Here is a 14,033-nt window from a genome sequence, read left to right as displayed (position 1 = left end):
GGCACAAATGTAAGATCTTTAGATATTTTCCAGCAGACCCCCAATCTTCTCTTCTCTTTTATTTCATTCTTTTTTCCTCTACGTTCTTTAGCTTGGATAATTTCTATGAGTCTATCTTCAAGTTCACTGTCATCTTCATTCTTCTCTTGAGTCCATCCAGCAAGACTTGTCATTTTAGGTATTTTATTTTTCAGTCTTTAAATGTATATTTGTTTTGTCATTTTTATTTCTTGCCAATAGTTCCTAACATTTCATTAATTTCAAGTGTGTTTTTTTCTTACCTCATGGAGGATATTTATTATAGCTGCTTTAAAATGTTGCCCAATAGTTCCGAAATCTGGATCATTTCAGAGTGTATCTATCATCTTTTCAACTGAGGATTGTTCACATTTTCCTGGGTATTACATAAGCAATTTTGAGTTGTATTGTGGATATTTTTAATGTTATGTTGTGGAAACTCTGTGCTGTTTAATCTTCTGGAGAAAGTTAACGTTTTTAAGTCGGCAATCAACCTAGTTATATTAGGAATATGAATTCTGTTCTAACTTTTGTTTTCAGGTGTTCAAATCTCAGTTCAATTTGCAAAGGCTTTTTTGTTCTCATATAAGTCTGTCCTGCTCAATAGCAGCTCAGGGATTAGGCTGAGAATTGTGTAGATTTATTCACAGGGTTAGTGCATACCCTTCTGTCTTTTATCAGGGATTTTCTTACAGTCTCTGGCAAACACAGGCCACGTTTCTTGGTTCTTTCAGTCAGAAACACAGTTTCTGTTGGAGATTTTGCTGTCAGAGCTGCCACTACCATCTTGCTTCTCTGCAACTAGGGTCCACCCTCAGGGCACAGCTCTACAGGCACATAAGTTAACAAAGAAAAAAAAAAAGAGAAAACGTCCTTATGTGGGTAAATCTCCAACTTCTGATTTCCTTTCACAATTTGCCTCCTTTTGTTTATTTTTAAGGTGTCTTATATAGTTTTAAAAATATATTTTCATAAATTATAGTTGTAGTCAGTAAGAGGGATGGGCTGTGGTGGTCTTATGCCACATGCCACAACCGGAAGAGCTAATTTTAATTCTCAGCACATACATAAGAGCCTATTATAATCAGCCCATCAAAGGTTTCATATTACACCTGGTGTTTTTTGCTCTTTATCCTCTTTCATTTAGCTAGGTAATGCCTCCACTATAGAGGGGGTGCCAAGGAAAATGTAGCCACTATCCTTGAGGATATTTCATGGATACAGGAGAAGATGCTCAGGTCTCTGGCTGGAAATCGTTTTTAATGAGCCAGGCAAACATTTGAAGAGTCTTTCTGGGCAGTGTCTGGCAGGAACAGGTATAGTTTAGAGGTACATAGTAGAAAAATAGACTGCTAATGCTATAATACAATCTAGAATCAAAAATAAGGGCTCATAATTGTGAAGGCTTTAGATCTCAGCCCTTAGTTATGAGATCTTGGAAAAATATTTAAACTTGCTGAATTTCAGTTTACTATTTTGTGAATATGCGTACAAAATTTTCTCTCTTTTGGTGAAACGTATATAAAAGTGACAGTTCTTGGCATACATTGTATAGGTAAAATAGCTTTTCATGATATTCATAGAAAGCAAGTGAAACTGAAGACAAAAAACCTGGAAAAGTCGGAGACTCTATAGTTCATATATAAGTCACACAGCAAGGAAGGAATGTATCACGTGTTTATTTGCAGGATTCCAATGAGTTGAATGATACGTGACACTTTTTTGAGGTAATCTCTCTGTATGCATACTTACAAATTTTTAGAAGGACAAATAACTGAAATAGGTGGTCAGTACAGGTAGACTGCTACCTCAGATAGCAAAAATCTCCCCTGAAGGAAAACAGAATGCATAAAGCAGGAGAAAGGAGATTCTGCCACTCAGTAAGCTAAAGGGATGAGATAAAAGGACTTGAATGTTTTTGGCAAAATGAAGGCCTATCTGCCTTAGATTAGAGTTTTAACTCAGGAATTGCATGACTCCCAGCATTTACATTTTAATATTTGCTGTTAATAAAAAGTATTTTAACTACTGGATAAAAATAAAATTTTTTAAATCTCTGGAAATTATTTAATCCATTTTGTATTTTTTGCATATTCAAAATATAGCTCTAATGAAATGACTCTTTTAAAACAATTTTATAAAACATACACTTTCAGCTTTCTGCTATTCTCTTTAGGTCTGTACTTGTTCATCAATCTTTAAAGTTCTTTATTGCTTCTTTTGTAGGTTAGAACTTTTTTAGGTCAGAATGTAAAATCGAGGGAGATCTGGAGAAAGGGCAGAGATTAGGGTACAAGCCTGTCAGAAAAGAACAGAGAGAGAATAAATGAAATTTTAGTCATGTGGTGACCTATCCATTGATGGCTATGCCATCTGGAGAGAAGGAAAGTGTTCAGGGTTTTTGAACATTAAAAAAAAAAGCCCTCAACAAGAATTCACTTTATTTTTAAGTGAGACGGATGTTAAGATCAAATATTTGACACTTGACCATCCTTAGTTTAGTGTCAAGTATTATAGGTAGCTGAATTCACAGATAAAAGCTATTGATTTATAAAGATAGCTCAAACTTCTCTGGATTTTGGATATTTTTCACATGATGTACACTTAAGCAAACATTCGCTTATTTAACAACTGTGTGTTAAGGGCATAGTATTGTGCTAACCACTGTATTCAAAATACATTTTCCATAGCTTTTTATACTCAGCGAATTCTCAATACAATTGAAACTGCAGGATAAATTAAGATAATCCAAGTCTGAAGGGCTGAGATAAGGCAGTGAATATCAAATAGATGGTATCTATAGTAAAGTTTCCAAAGAGAAAGGTCACTAGGAACAGGAGTGACCCAGGAACTTCAGGGAGGGTGAGTGATTTGACCTAAGCTCAGAAGATTACATTGGATGTAAAAGTAAATAGATGGAAAATAGATATATGACCTAGTCAGATAGAATGAGTGGTGTATGTTTAGTTAATAATGAATGATCCATCTAGATAGAAAACAAATTTTGTGTTGAGAGGTGATTAGAGGTAGGTTATAGCTAGATTGTATAGTACTATAAGGTTTTAAGCTAAGAAATTTCAAATTTACAGAGACTGTTAAAACTTTTTATTGATATAGTACAATGCAGTCTTAGAATGTTTTGTGCAGGAGAGAATTAAGAGAAGAAAACAAGGAAAGGAATATTATAGCAGCCAATCAAAGTAACCCATAGATGAATCAATAATGTTGAATAGGATTTTGAGAATAATAAAAGTAATCTAAAAGAAACTAAAAGGATTTGTTGATGATTATATATATATGGGTAAAAGAACGAATTGAAGCTGGGAGGAGTGGCTTACACCTGTAATCCCAGCAATTTGGGAGGCGGAGGCGGGCGGATCACGAGGTCAGGAGAACGAAACCATCCTGGCTAACACGGTGAAACCCCGTCACTACTAAAAATACAAAAATTTAGCCAGGCGTGGGGGTGGGCGCCTGTAGTCCCAGCTTTTCTGGAGGCTGAGGCAGAATGGCATGGACCCAGGAGGAGGAGCTTGCAGTGAGCCTAGATGGCGCCGCTGCACTCCAGCCTGGGCAACAGAGCGAGAGTCCGAATCAAAAAAAAAAAAAAAAAAGAATCAATTGAAATATAGAAAAAAAGTAGAACTACCATTTCATCCAGCAATCTCACTACTGGGCATCTACCCAGAGGAAAAGAAATCATTATATGAAAGACACTTGCACATGTATGTTTATTGCAGCACAATTTGCAATTGCAAAAATATGGAACCAGCCTAGATGCCCATCAACCAACAAGTGAAAAAAAATGTGATATATATATTTACCTAAAATATATATATCACATTTGGGTGTGACCATTGAGTAATATTACCATGGTATACATATATACACACACACCATGGAATGCTACTCAGCCATAAAAATGAATGAAATAATGGCACTGGCAGAAACCTGCATGGAGCTGGAGATCATTATTCTAAGTGAAGCAACTCAGGAATGGAAAACTAAACATTTTATGTTCTCATGTATAGGTGAGAGCTAAGCTATGAAGATGCAAAGGAATAAGAAATGATATAATGAACTTTAGGGACTTAGGGGGAAGGGTGGGAAGTGGGTGAGAAATAAAAGACTACACGTTGGGTACAGTGTACACTGCTTGGGTGATGAGAGCACCAAAATCTCAGAAATCAACACTAAGGAACTTTTCCATGCAGCCAAAAAGCACCCGTTCCCTAAAAAGTATTGAAATAAGAAAAGAAAAGAAAATTAATTATAGAGAAGTTTTGATCAGGAATTACTTGATGATGGTGCAACAATTTATAGAAATAAGTAATTCAGAATGAAAGATGGTTTCATTGGTAAGCAGAGGACCATATTGTATAACTGTTTGGTTTAAAGAGATGGCAAGATATTGGGCAGTTGGAAATATGTAAATGAAGGTCAGAGAAAGATCGAATGTAAAGATATAAATTTAGTAGTAATTCATATTACCTTTGAAGTTTCAAGACTGGATAAAATTTCTTAGGAAATTAGTTTCAAAAGTTAAAACCCTGAATACTGCAAAATCTTCACATTTAAGAGCAAGGGTAAAGCCAACATTTATTAAACCGCTACATATCCATCTATCTTAAATTTACAAGAGCCAAGGATGCCTCAGAAACAGTGCTGTCCAGATGGTTTAGAGAATGTGCAGACACGGTTTGCTTGGTGCCAATGTCCAGCGAAGTTTCATGAAAAAGCTGGTAACCAAATGTTCAAAAAAGAAGGGCTGGTTAAAGGTGTTTGTTGGCTATTAGAAAGAGGTCAGTGATAACAGGTTTTAGAACAATTAATGGTTTATTTCATTAAAAAAAATAGGTAATCTTTGAGGGTCAATGTTTCTTTGGCAAAAAAAGTCATGAAACACAACACACTATCCAGATCTGGACAGGTACTCTTCACTATCCTTTGCTTTGTATCTTATTCTTTGAAATGGTAGATCAATGTGAAAATGGGCCAACTCTGGAAGAACAATTTTTATTCATGGATGAAGGAAAATGCATTTGATAAGATAATTGTCATTCGGAAATCATCCTTAATATTAAGAACTGACATTTATTTAGATTGAAGTGCATCTAGGTTGAAACAAAGACAAATTTCCTTTAAGTATCGAGATTTTAAAAACAACAAAAAATTAAGACTATCAGGGGACCCAGCCAAGCTAATTTTAGAAGGATATGCAGAACATTGATGTTTTTATATGTCAAACATTGCCATAGTCTGTGCTTTATTTTCACAACCCTCAACTGTTATCCTTACCAAGTCTAAGTGTTGTCTCTGTTCTACTTCAAAGGCACCACAATTCACTTGGTGCCAAGTACCGAGCTCACCACATTGTGTGTAGAGTGTCATTTGGGACATTAGGGTACTAGCCACTTGTATTATTTTTTCAAAGAGGTCCATGAACCATTTGCACCAGAGAGCCTTCTGGAATGCTCATATTCTGCAGCAGGAGAGAAGAAAACAAGTCTAGAAATGAAAGAGACGGTAGAGGAAGCCATGGGACCAAGAGATGCCTGTATTGCGCGGATGCAGATAGCCCAATCTATACTTACAGAATCAAAATTACTAGGAGTGGCACCCAGAAAAATGTATTTTAAAAACAAGAAACCCCAGGTTACACTCAGACACATTAAAAATGTAAAAGAAGAGTTTAAATAAAAAATTAAAAGTAATACAGTTTTACTGTGTGTGTGGGTTCTTGTGTTTGACTCTACTTCTCTCTCTCTCATGTTAATTTTCATATCGAAACTACTTTTCCCATCTTGTGTTTTATGAAAGGATTGAATGGTACCACATTTGGGTTGTCTTCTATCATTCCTGACATTTCTTGCTCCTTGTTTTAAGAGCCTGAGAATGTGTGGGTAGATTCCATATCAGAAGAGAGTTTCATCCTATTGGCTATGTTTAGCACCTTCTGGAATGTGAATATTCTGGAGCAGAGAGAAGAGAGCAGCCTAGAAACTACACAGACTAGAAAAAAATCCATGAAGTCAGCAGAAAATGCATGGAAAGACATTGTAGAAGTCAATGGAAGACAGCATTTTAAGGAAGGATACATGGAAAAGTGCTAGAGGGGGTTTTAAAAAATATTTCAAATCTAACTGATTTTTATGTTTCTTTGTCATAGTGTTTTAAAAAACCGTGGCCAAGCTTTTTGTTTGTTTGTTTGTTTGTTTGTTTTTTGAGACTGAGTCTTGCTCTGTCACCCAGGCTGGAGTGCAGTGGTACGATCTCAGCTCACTGTAAGTTCTGCCTCCTGGATTCACGCCATTCTCCTGCCTCAGCCTCCCCAGCGGCTGGGACTACAGGCACATGCCACCACGCCCAGCTACTTTTTTGTATTTTTAGTAGAGACGAGGTTTCACAGTGGTAGCCAGGATGGTCTCGATCTCCTGACCTCGTGATCCACCTGCCTTGGCCTCCCAAAGTGCTGGGATTACAGGTGTGAGCCACCGCGCCCGGCCATGGACAAGCTTTTAAATACTTACACTACTTCATCAGTCTCTGTTTGCTAGAGTGAATCATATTGTGATGCTTTGAAAGGGAAAGAATTTTAGCAATTTTATTTCAGCTTGGGATCTCACAGGAGGAAAGTAACTCTCAGAGCAAAGCTTCATAGATTTAATAAAAGATAAACAATACTTTTCATCAAACTTAATATTAAACATAACAGAACTCTAGGCATAATAATTCATTTTAACATTAATATAAAATCAAGCCCAATTTTAGTCTATTATTTTGGTATGTGAACATACTAAAGGATTGACAAATAAATAACAATTAGCTAAAACTTGAAATTAGCAAATAAAATATGTTGAGAATTTATAGACGGATTTTTTACGTCATTTATAGTAGAAAGTTGTTTTAAGCAGAAGAAACAAAATAATCATTTAAAGGAAGCTGTGGAAAATGCAATGCATAACTTTGCTGTGATGATTTTTGGAAGATGAAACCATCCTAATTCTTAGTTGTTCACATGAGAAGTAAGTTGATATTCTTTTATTTAACCAAGGCTTTACTGACACCTACTATATACTTGGCCCTATTCTATACACCTTGGGTTATAGCAGTGGCACAGGGGAGGAAAGAAAATAAAGTAGAAAAGAAAGATTGAAAGTGGCAACAAAGGGGAGCAGTGTTGCAGTTTTGCATTTGGGAATCAGATAGGACTTTACTGAAAAGGTGTCAGTAAAATACAGGCATTCAGGACATGTGAGATTGAGCCATGGAGAATATTGATCCATGAACTTGCGAAGAGCATTCTAGGTAAATGGAGTAGCAGATACGAAAGTCCTGGGGCAGCAACAAGCCTGCCATATTCAAGGAACAGCAAAGAAGGCACTGAGGCTGGCATGGAGTGACTGAGGGAGTCTGTGGTAGAGATGAGGTTAAGAGGTCAAGAGAGCAGATTGATAGGGTCTCACAGGTCATTAACAAGTACCTTGACTTTGGTTACAAGCTATAGGAGACTCCTTCCCCAAAGGGATATGAAGGGAGGAATGACAGGATCTGACTTCTATTCTCAAAGGAACATTCTGGCTGCTAGATTAAAAAGAGATTATAAAGAAGGACAGAAGCAGGGACAACTGTTAAGAAACTGCAGCAGTAATTCAAGTAAGAGGTGCTGGTGACTTGAACCAAAAATGGAAGCAGTGGAGGAGAAAGTTGGTGTGTTCTGGGTTTATTTTGAAAGCAGAGTAACAGAATTTGCTGGTAAAATGGATGTAGCTTGTGGGGAAGGAGAGGAGTCAAAACGACTCTAAGGTTTTAACCTGAGTAACTAGAGAATGAAGGTGCTATTTACTGAGATGAAAAAGGTAGCAAATGATGTAGGTTTAGAGGGAAAGTCATGAGAAGTTTGGTGCATATTGAGTCTGAGACACCTATTATATTTATACTAGGGTTGTTGATAGTCAGTTGTACATACAACTCTGGCTTTCAGATGAGAGTTCCAAGCTGGAATTGTAGATTTGGAAAAGAAAAACAAGTAAGTAATGTTTAAAGCCATGAGGCTAGAGGTAGAAAAAGAGGAGAGGTCTAGGATTGAATTTTAGGGCACTAAAATGAAACCTTTCAATGTTTAGAGCTTAGAGAGAAGAGAGGAACTAGTAAGTAAACTGAGAAGGCAGACTGAAGCAAGTATTACTACATCATTAATAGCTCTTTTTGAGAGCATTGGTAATGTAGAGGTTCTCATGGCCCTAAGTGTTTTTTCACTATTTTTAGGGTCATTTGGTAATTTTCTATTTACCTATAACTTGATCTCAATTTTAAACTCTCAATCTTAAACTCTTGCTCTTTCCCATTCACTCCTCCTATCCCTGCTTCATGCTTGCATCACATTTATTTTGAAGATCTTCATTGGTACTGTAATTTCATCTGAGTGTAAAATGCATTTTTGAAAACTGTCAAAAGTAATTTGGTGATTCATCTGGTGAATGAAATGGGTGACCAGGTTGGTTAATATCACTTTTGATCAAAAATCAGGAGTGACCATTGAGTAATATCACCAAGTTTACTGTTTGGTTTACATGCCCAGTCTAAAAGCAATTTCATCAGGCATGCTCTAAAATGTTTTGAGCAATGATAACATTACTGGAATAAATATATCATTTCTAAGAGGACTGTGGTCAAGGCTTATTTTCATATATGAAATACATATATAAGTTTTGTTAATTTGATTAACAATATTTCTTAACATTCTATTGTTTATCATTTATGTTTATATAGTTGCTTAAAATTCATCAACATGCATGTGGCCATAAACAATGTCGAACTGAATCTTCATTTTGCAATGTAAGGGTTTCTCAAAAAACTGCTATTCTTATTTAAGGTGATTATCTAGTGAAAAACAATGGAAAATAATTGTTTTAATTAGTAAAAGATTTGCAAGAAAATTTTAAAATATTTGTCCAGATACTACAAAAATTGCTGATAGTGAGCACCAGAGGTTTACAAACACGCCTTCTTGGATGTCTGAATAATAATGAATTTGTAATGAATGTATTCTTTTCAAATTATGCCAATTATTTGTTCACCAAACAAATATTTATTGTTTTAACATGTTATGGACTCATGTCATATGGAGAAGAGTTTGCTCTTTTAGATCCTTCCAAAGGCATCCTCAGAGATTTATGTGCACAAAGAAGAGAGCAAAAATTGTGTTACTGACTTTCTCCACATCTGACATAGTCTCCTGGGAAATTTTTACCATGTGGAGAACCCGTTTTGTCTAGGCTCAAGGGAGATTAAAATAGTTGGTGAGGTTTAGTGTTTTCCTTCTATGTTTGCTATACCCCAACTCAGGTCATTAGTCACTTGCCCTGTGACACAGAAAGCTTCTTCTCTTTCTTAATGATATGATCCAGTTACCATCAATGCCTCTGACTTGCGCCAACCTTAAGTGGCATGTAATAGAGAGTGGAACTTTTAGTTTTCTTTGGAGGCTAACTACAGATTTTGTTCTAGGTTCTGGGATGGGGACACGGAAACAAAGATGGGGTTTCCGTTCTCAAAACTATTATTTTTTGAGGAGAAGGAAACACGCATAAGGAATTACATCACAATATGATAACTGTATGATGCTATAAAGTCAATGTACAATGGGAGTTTGGGAGAGAACCCTAAGAGTTCTTGGTTTCAGGGAAGGTACTGGCGTGATGCAAAGAGACGGAGTGAATTCTCCACCAAGTTCAGCATGTTGAGATAGTTGGAAATTATTGGGACCCAGCCTTTTTTCTTTTATCCTTTGATCCTCCAGCTAATCCGGTTATTTCAGAGCCTTTTCCCTAGTTTTTTCCTGACATTTTGAATGAAGTTTAATGTTCATTCTAGGACTTTCCTTGTGAAGTATTTTAGAGTCTTTACCCCAAGGATCACAGTCATCCCGAGGCAAAAATATTGTAATTGGCTCATTGTTCCTTACTTAAACTTGGCCGAGATACCCATTCCTCTAACTAATGTTGACACTAATTGCCCAAAGGAGGTAAGTGATTTCTGAATGTAGGCTTACATGTTTCTTATTATACATAATAAACTTACAATGTTTTTCATGTGTTTCACCAGTATGGTCAGCTTCACATCCTCGTAGGATATGACTAACTGCACCTTAGGCTTCTTGTCTGGAAACTTCTCACCTAATAAAAGAGTAGAATTTCAGTGAGTTCAGTTGGGAAAGGCTCAGCACAGGAGCAATCAAACATTTAAAAACTAAAACAGGACTAATAAATAATAAGTAGAATAAGCATTCTTCAGATAATGTTGAAGAATCTTAATGCTTTTCAGGAGGTGGAGTTGATTAGATAAGAGATGGGATTTGTGTCTAACCTTTAACTCTTCCCCTAATATTTCATATTTTGCTTTGATTGATACCATTATTTTCTCAACAACTTAAGCTTAAAACCTCAGTGTCATTTTGGCTCCAGTTTTCTCCTTAGCATTCATTATAACGAGCTTGAAGTATTAGAGGTCACAGAGATTAAAAGTGTGGCCTTTAGAAATCAGTGAACCTGAGGTTCAAGGCCCAGCACTACTATTCATGACTTTGTCATCATGACTAAATTAATCAACTTTATATAAAATGGAAATAATAGTTACTTTTTGAGATGGGTGGTTGAGATGATTAACTGATAAAATTCAAAAGTTGTGACATAGTAAGTGGTTAATTTGTACTAATCTCTTTTTTCTCATCCCATAGCACCTAATTTAAACTCTCATAAACGTTTTGCCTAAACTACTAGGACATTCTCTCACTCCTCCCACTCCCTGCACAGAATCCAAATCTATTTGTATACCATTACCAATGTAAGTTTCAGACAATAACTTTTATAAAATTATTTTGATCAAAATGCCTTTCATAGATTTCCATTGCTTATAAAAAAGGTCTAAATTTGTCAGCCTTGTATTGTAACTTCTTATTACTGTTTTATTTCCCACTTTTATTCTATACTTTCATTCATATGTTTAGTTCTACAAGCAGGCTCTACTATTTCTTTCTAGTAGTTTCTCATATTATTCCTTGCAATTAAAATGATCTTGTTAACCATTTTTGTCTATTGAACTTCTAACTTTCTTCAAAGCTTAATTAAAATGCAAAATAGTTTGTGTGGTCATCTCTCCCTGAACTCTCCTAGCACAGCCATTATCATGGAATATTTACATTGTAATTATTTTATATGTCTCAATTTGTTTAGGGGATTACAATCTATCTCAGGGCTTACTTTTTACCCCTATGTCCCCAAGGGGCATAAGCCAATGCTTACTCCATAATGTGCACATTAAACATTTATTTAATAACAACAGTAACCTTAATTTTTCTTTTGAGTTGTATCACAACATCATTAAAATGGGAATTTTAGTTTTTTTAATTAAAAATTTATTGTTTACTGCCCAAGGATTAAACATAATTTATAGTTTTACTAATATTTCCCTTATAATCTCTGGTTGTATGTTATCTGGGGGAATTTAGAGATCAATTTATTAATAACAAAGAATTTGTCAATGGTCATCAGATAGTTAATCCTAACTTTCTAATCTTCTCTAATATTTGAAAATTATACCCGAGCAGTGTAGTTATACCTGATCAGTATAATTTTAAAATATATAACTTTTCAAAGCTTTCTACGTTTATTTGAGTAATTTATACATTATATGAGGTGATATTAATTTTATTGTTAATAATATGGATTTCTGACATTGAAAAGGATTTTTTTTACCATTGAAATGGTAATATAATAAGAAATCACTTGTAATATCTTGATTACAATAACTGGGAGATGTGAGTTAGAGATAGTATGAGTTAATTCTGAGTAAGACTGAAGTAAATTGCATTTCATAATAAAAAGATGTTTGGTGTAAAGGTGTTAAAAATGCTGATGACGTTTTGAAGCACAATGAACATTATATTTGAATTATAGAGTAGAAGAATTGTTAAGTAGACATCCAATGTATTTAATCAGAGAAGTTTTAATTCGAAGGGAGAAAATTAGCATAAATTTGTGATTGACTGCCTAAATAGTACAAGTACAATTGCCACTTGAACTGACTGAAGATATTTCCCCCTCGACCTCTTGTGCAAGATTAGTAACTAAAGTATCCATCAAAACATGCCAGAGCTCAGAACCCAGTGAAAATTCACACCACTAGGAATTGACACTCAGTAGTCAATGTCTTAGTAGGAGTAGAGACGCTTAATATTTCTGTAGCTTTGACTGTGTGCCAGGCTAAGAGCTTTATGTACAGTAACCCCTTCAATCATCATAGCAAATCTATGAAATTTGTATTATCTCCATTTTACACATGAGGAAACTCAGGCACTTGATCCAAAGTCATAGAGACAATAAATGGTACAGGTTTAAGTGATCTTCAAAGTCTGTGTTTATAAGTGCCTGGTTTATAAGCCAGGCGACAACATAAGAAAAACAGCTTAAATGAACTCAAGAGGGACATTTGTGAATAGCTTAATATGTTCAAGAAGACGCTAGGATATGTTGGTCTTCTGCTTCAAGTTAGTCTGAAGGATTCAACTATGCTTAGATTAACCATTTATAGTAACCCCAAGAACTGTTAAAATATTTTTGATTTTAAGGATGATTGTGTTGAGATGCTTGATGCATGGTACTACAGCAGCTAATACATTGCTTATTATGCAAAATACGTCCATTGGCATTAGAAAATGGTATCTCAAGTTTTCACTTTTTTCAGATGATATATTCATATGAAAAAAATTTTAAGTACACATAAAAAGTCTTCCTAACATCTATCCACCCAGTTCTCCCATCATTATTTTATTAGTTTCCAATATATCTCTCCAGAGGGATACATTTTTGGGGGGAGTTGCTTCATATTTGCAAATATAGATAAGTACTTCTATTTCACTCTTTTTAATAAGCATAGTGTATTCATCATTCTCCACATATATCTTGGAGATATTTTCATATCAGTAATACATATCTTTATTTTTTAAAATATAGGTTCTTAGTATTCCATTATATGAAAATACTATAACCAGTTGCTAATTCATGGGCAGGTGGATTGTTTCCAATGTTTTGCAGCTATTAAAAATCATGTTGCATGAATCATTTTGTACCTGCATCATTCTGTACAATGATGCAGGTACATCATTGTACCTTACTTAAACTTGGCCGAGATACCCATATCAGATGACACCTATAGTCATCTGATCTTCCATAGAGCCAAAAAAACAAGCAAGGGGGAAAGGACTTCCTGTTCAATAAATGGTTTTTATATACACAAATATCACAAGATAAACTTCCAATATCAGGATTGCAGGTCGAAGAGTATTAGCATTTGTAATTTTGATGAATATTGCCAATTGCCTTCCATGGAGGTTCTAACAATTTGCATTATTACCAGCAGCGTATGAGTGCCTGCTGATTTATAACCAAGCTTGTTAATTAAATTTTTGGAGTTTTGCCAATCTGATTAGAAAAAAATGGTGTCAGTGTAATTTAAATTTGCATTTATCTGAGTGAGGTTGAGTATCTTTTCACATCGTTAAGAGTCACTTGTATTTTCTTTTTTGTGGGTTATCTTTTTATACTATTTACTCAATTTTTTATTTGGTTGTATATCTTTTTCTTATCATATTCTACATGATAGTTAGGTGTTAGATAACAAATCCCTCGTCTGTAATGAATTGCAAAAATTTCACCCATTTTGTCACTTACCTTTTTATTTTTTTGAGTTTGCTATGGTGCTTTATGCATGCAGGGTTGTTATGGCTTCTGGATTTTGGAGTCACAGCTATAGTAATTCATTTCAAGATTATAAAGGAGATTTTCTGTTTTCATTGTCACATGTGTGATTTCATTACTTATATTTAAAATACTTCCTCCATTTGTTACTTATCCTGGCATATGGTATGAAGTATAGTATCCCAACACCATTTTTTGAATTTTCCCTTACAGTTTTGGTCGCATACTAAACTCCTGACTGTATTTGGCCATACAGAT

At 35.0% G+C, this 14,033-nt stretch overlaps 1 protein-coding gene across 3 annotated transcripts in view; it reads right to left on the bottom strand.

The window, feature by feature from the left end:
* PIK3C2G (phosphatidylinositol-4-phosphate 3-kinase catalytic subunit type 2 gamma) overlaps positions 1–14,033 on the bottom strand; it is a 394,884-nt gene that overhangs the window by 32,868 nt on the left and 347,983 nt on the right. For all 3 annotated transcript variants that reach the window (XM_025401956.1, XM_025401957.1, XM_025401958.1), the window contains one exon: positions 10,102–10,196. In XM_025401956.1, the coding sequence (XP_025257741.1) occupies positions 10,102–10,196 (95 nt within the window). The remainder of the gene's footprint in view (positions 1–10,101; positions 10,197–14,033) is intronic.

Source organism: Theropithecus gelada, chromosome 11, assembly GCF_003255815.1.
Source record: "Theropithecus gelada isolate Dixy chromosome 11, Tgel_1.0, whole genome shotgun sequence".
NCBI classification, from domain to species: Eukaryota; Metazoa; Chordata; class Mammalia; order Primates; family Cercopithecidae; genus Theropithecus; species Theropithecus gelada.
The sequence above is the reverse complement of the archived record's forward strand: the minus strand, read 5'-3'. Positions and strand labels throughout refer to the sequence as shown.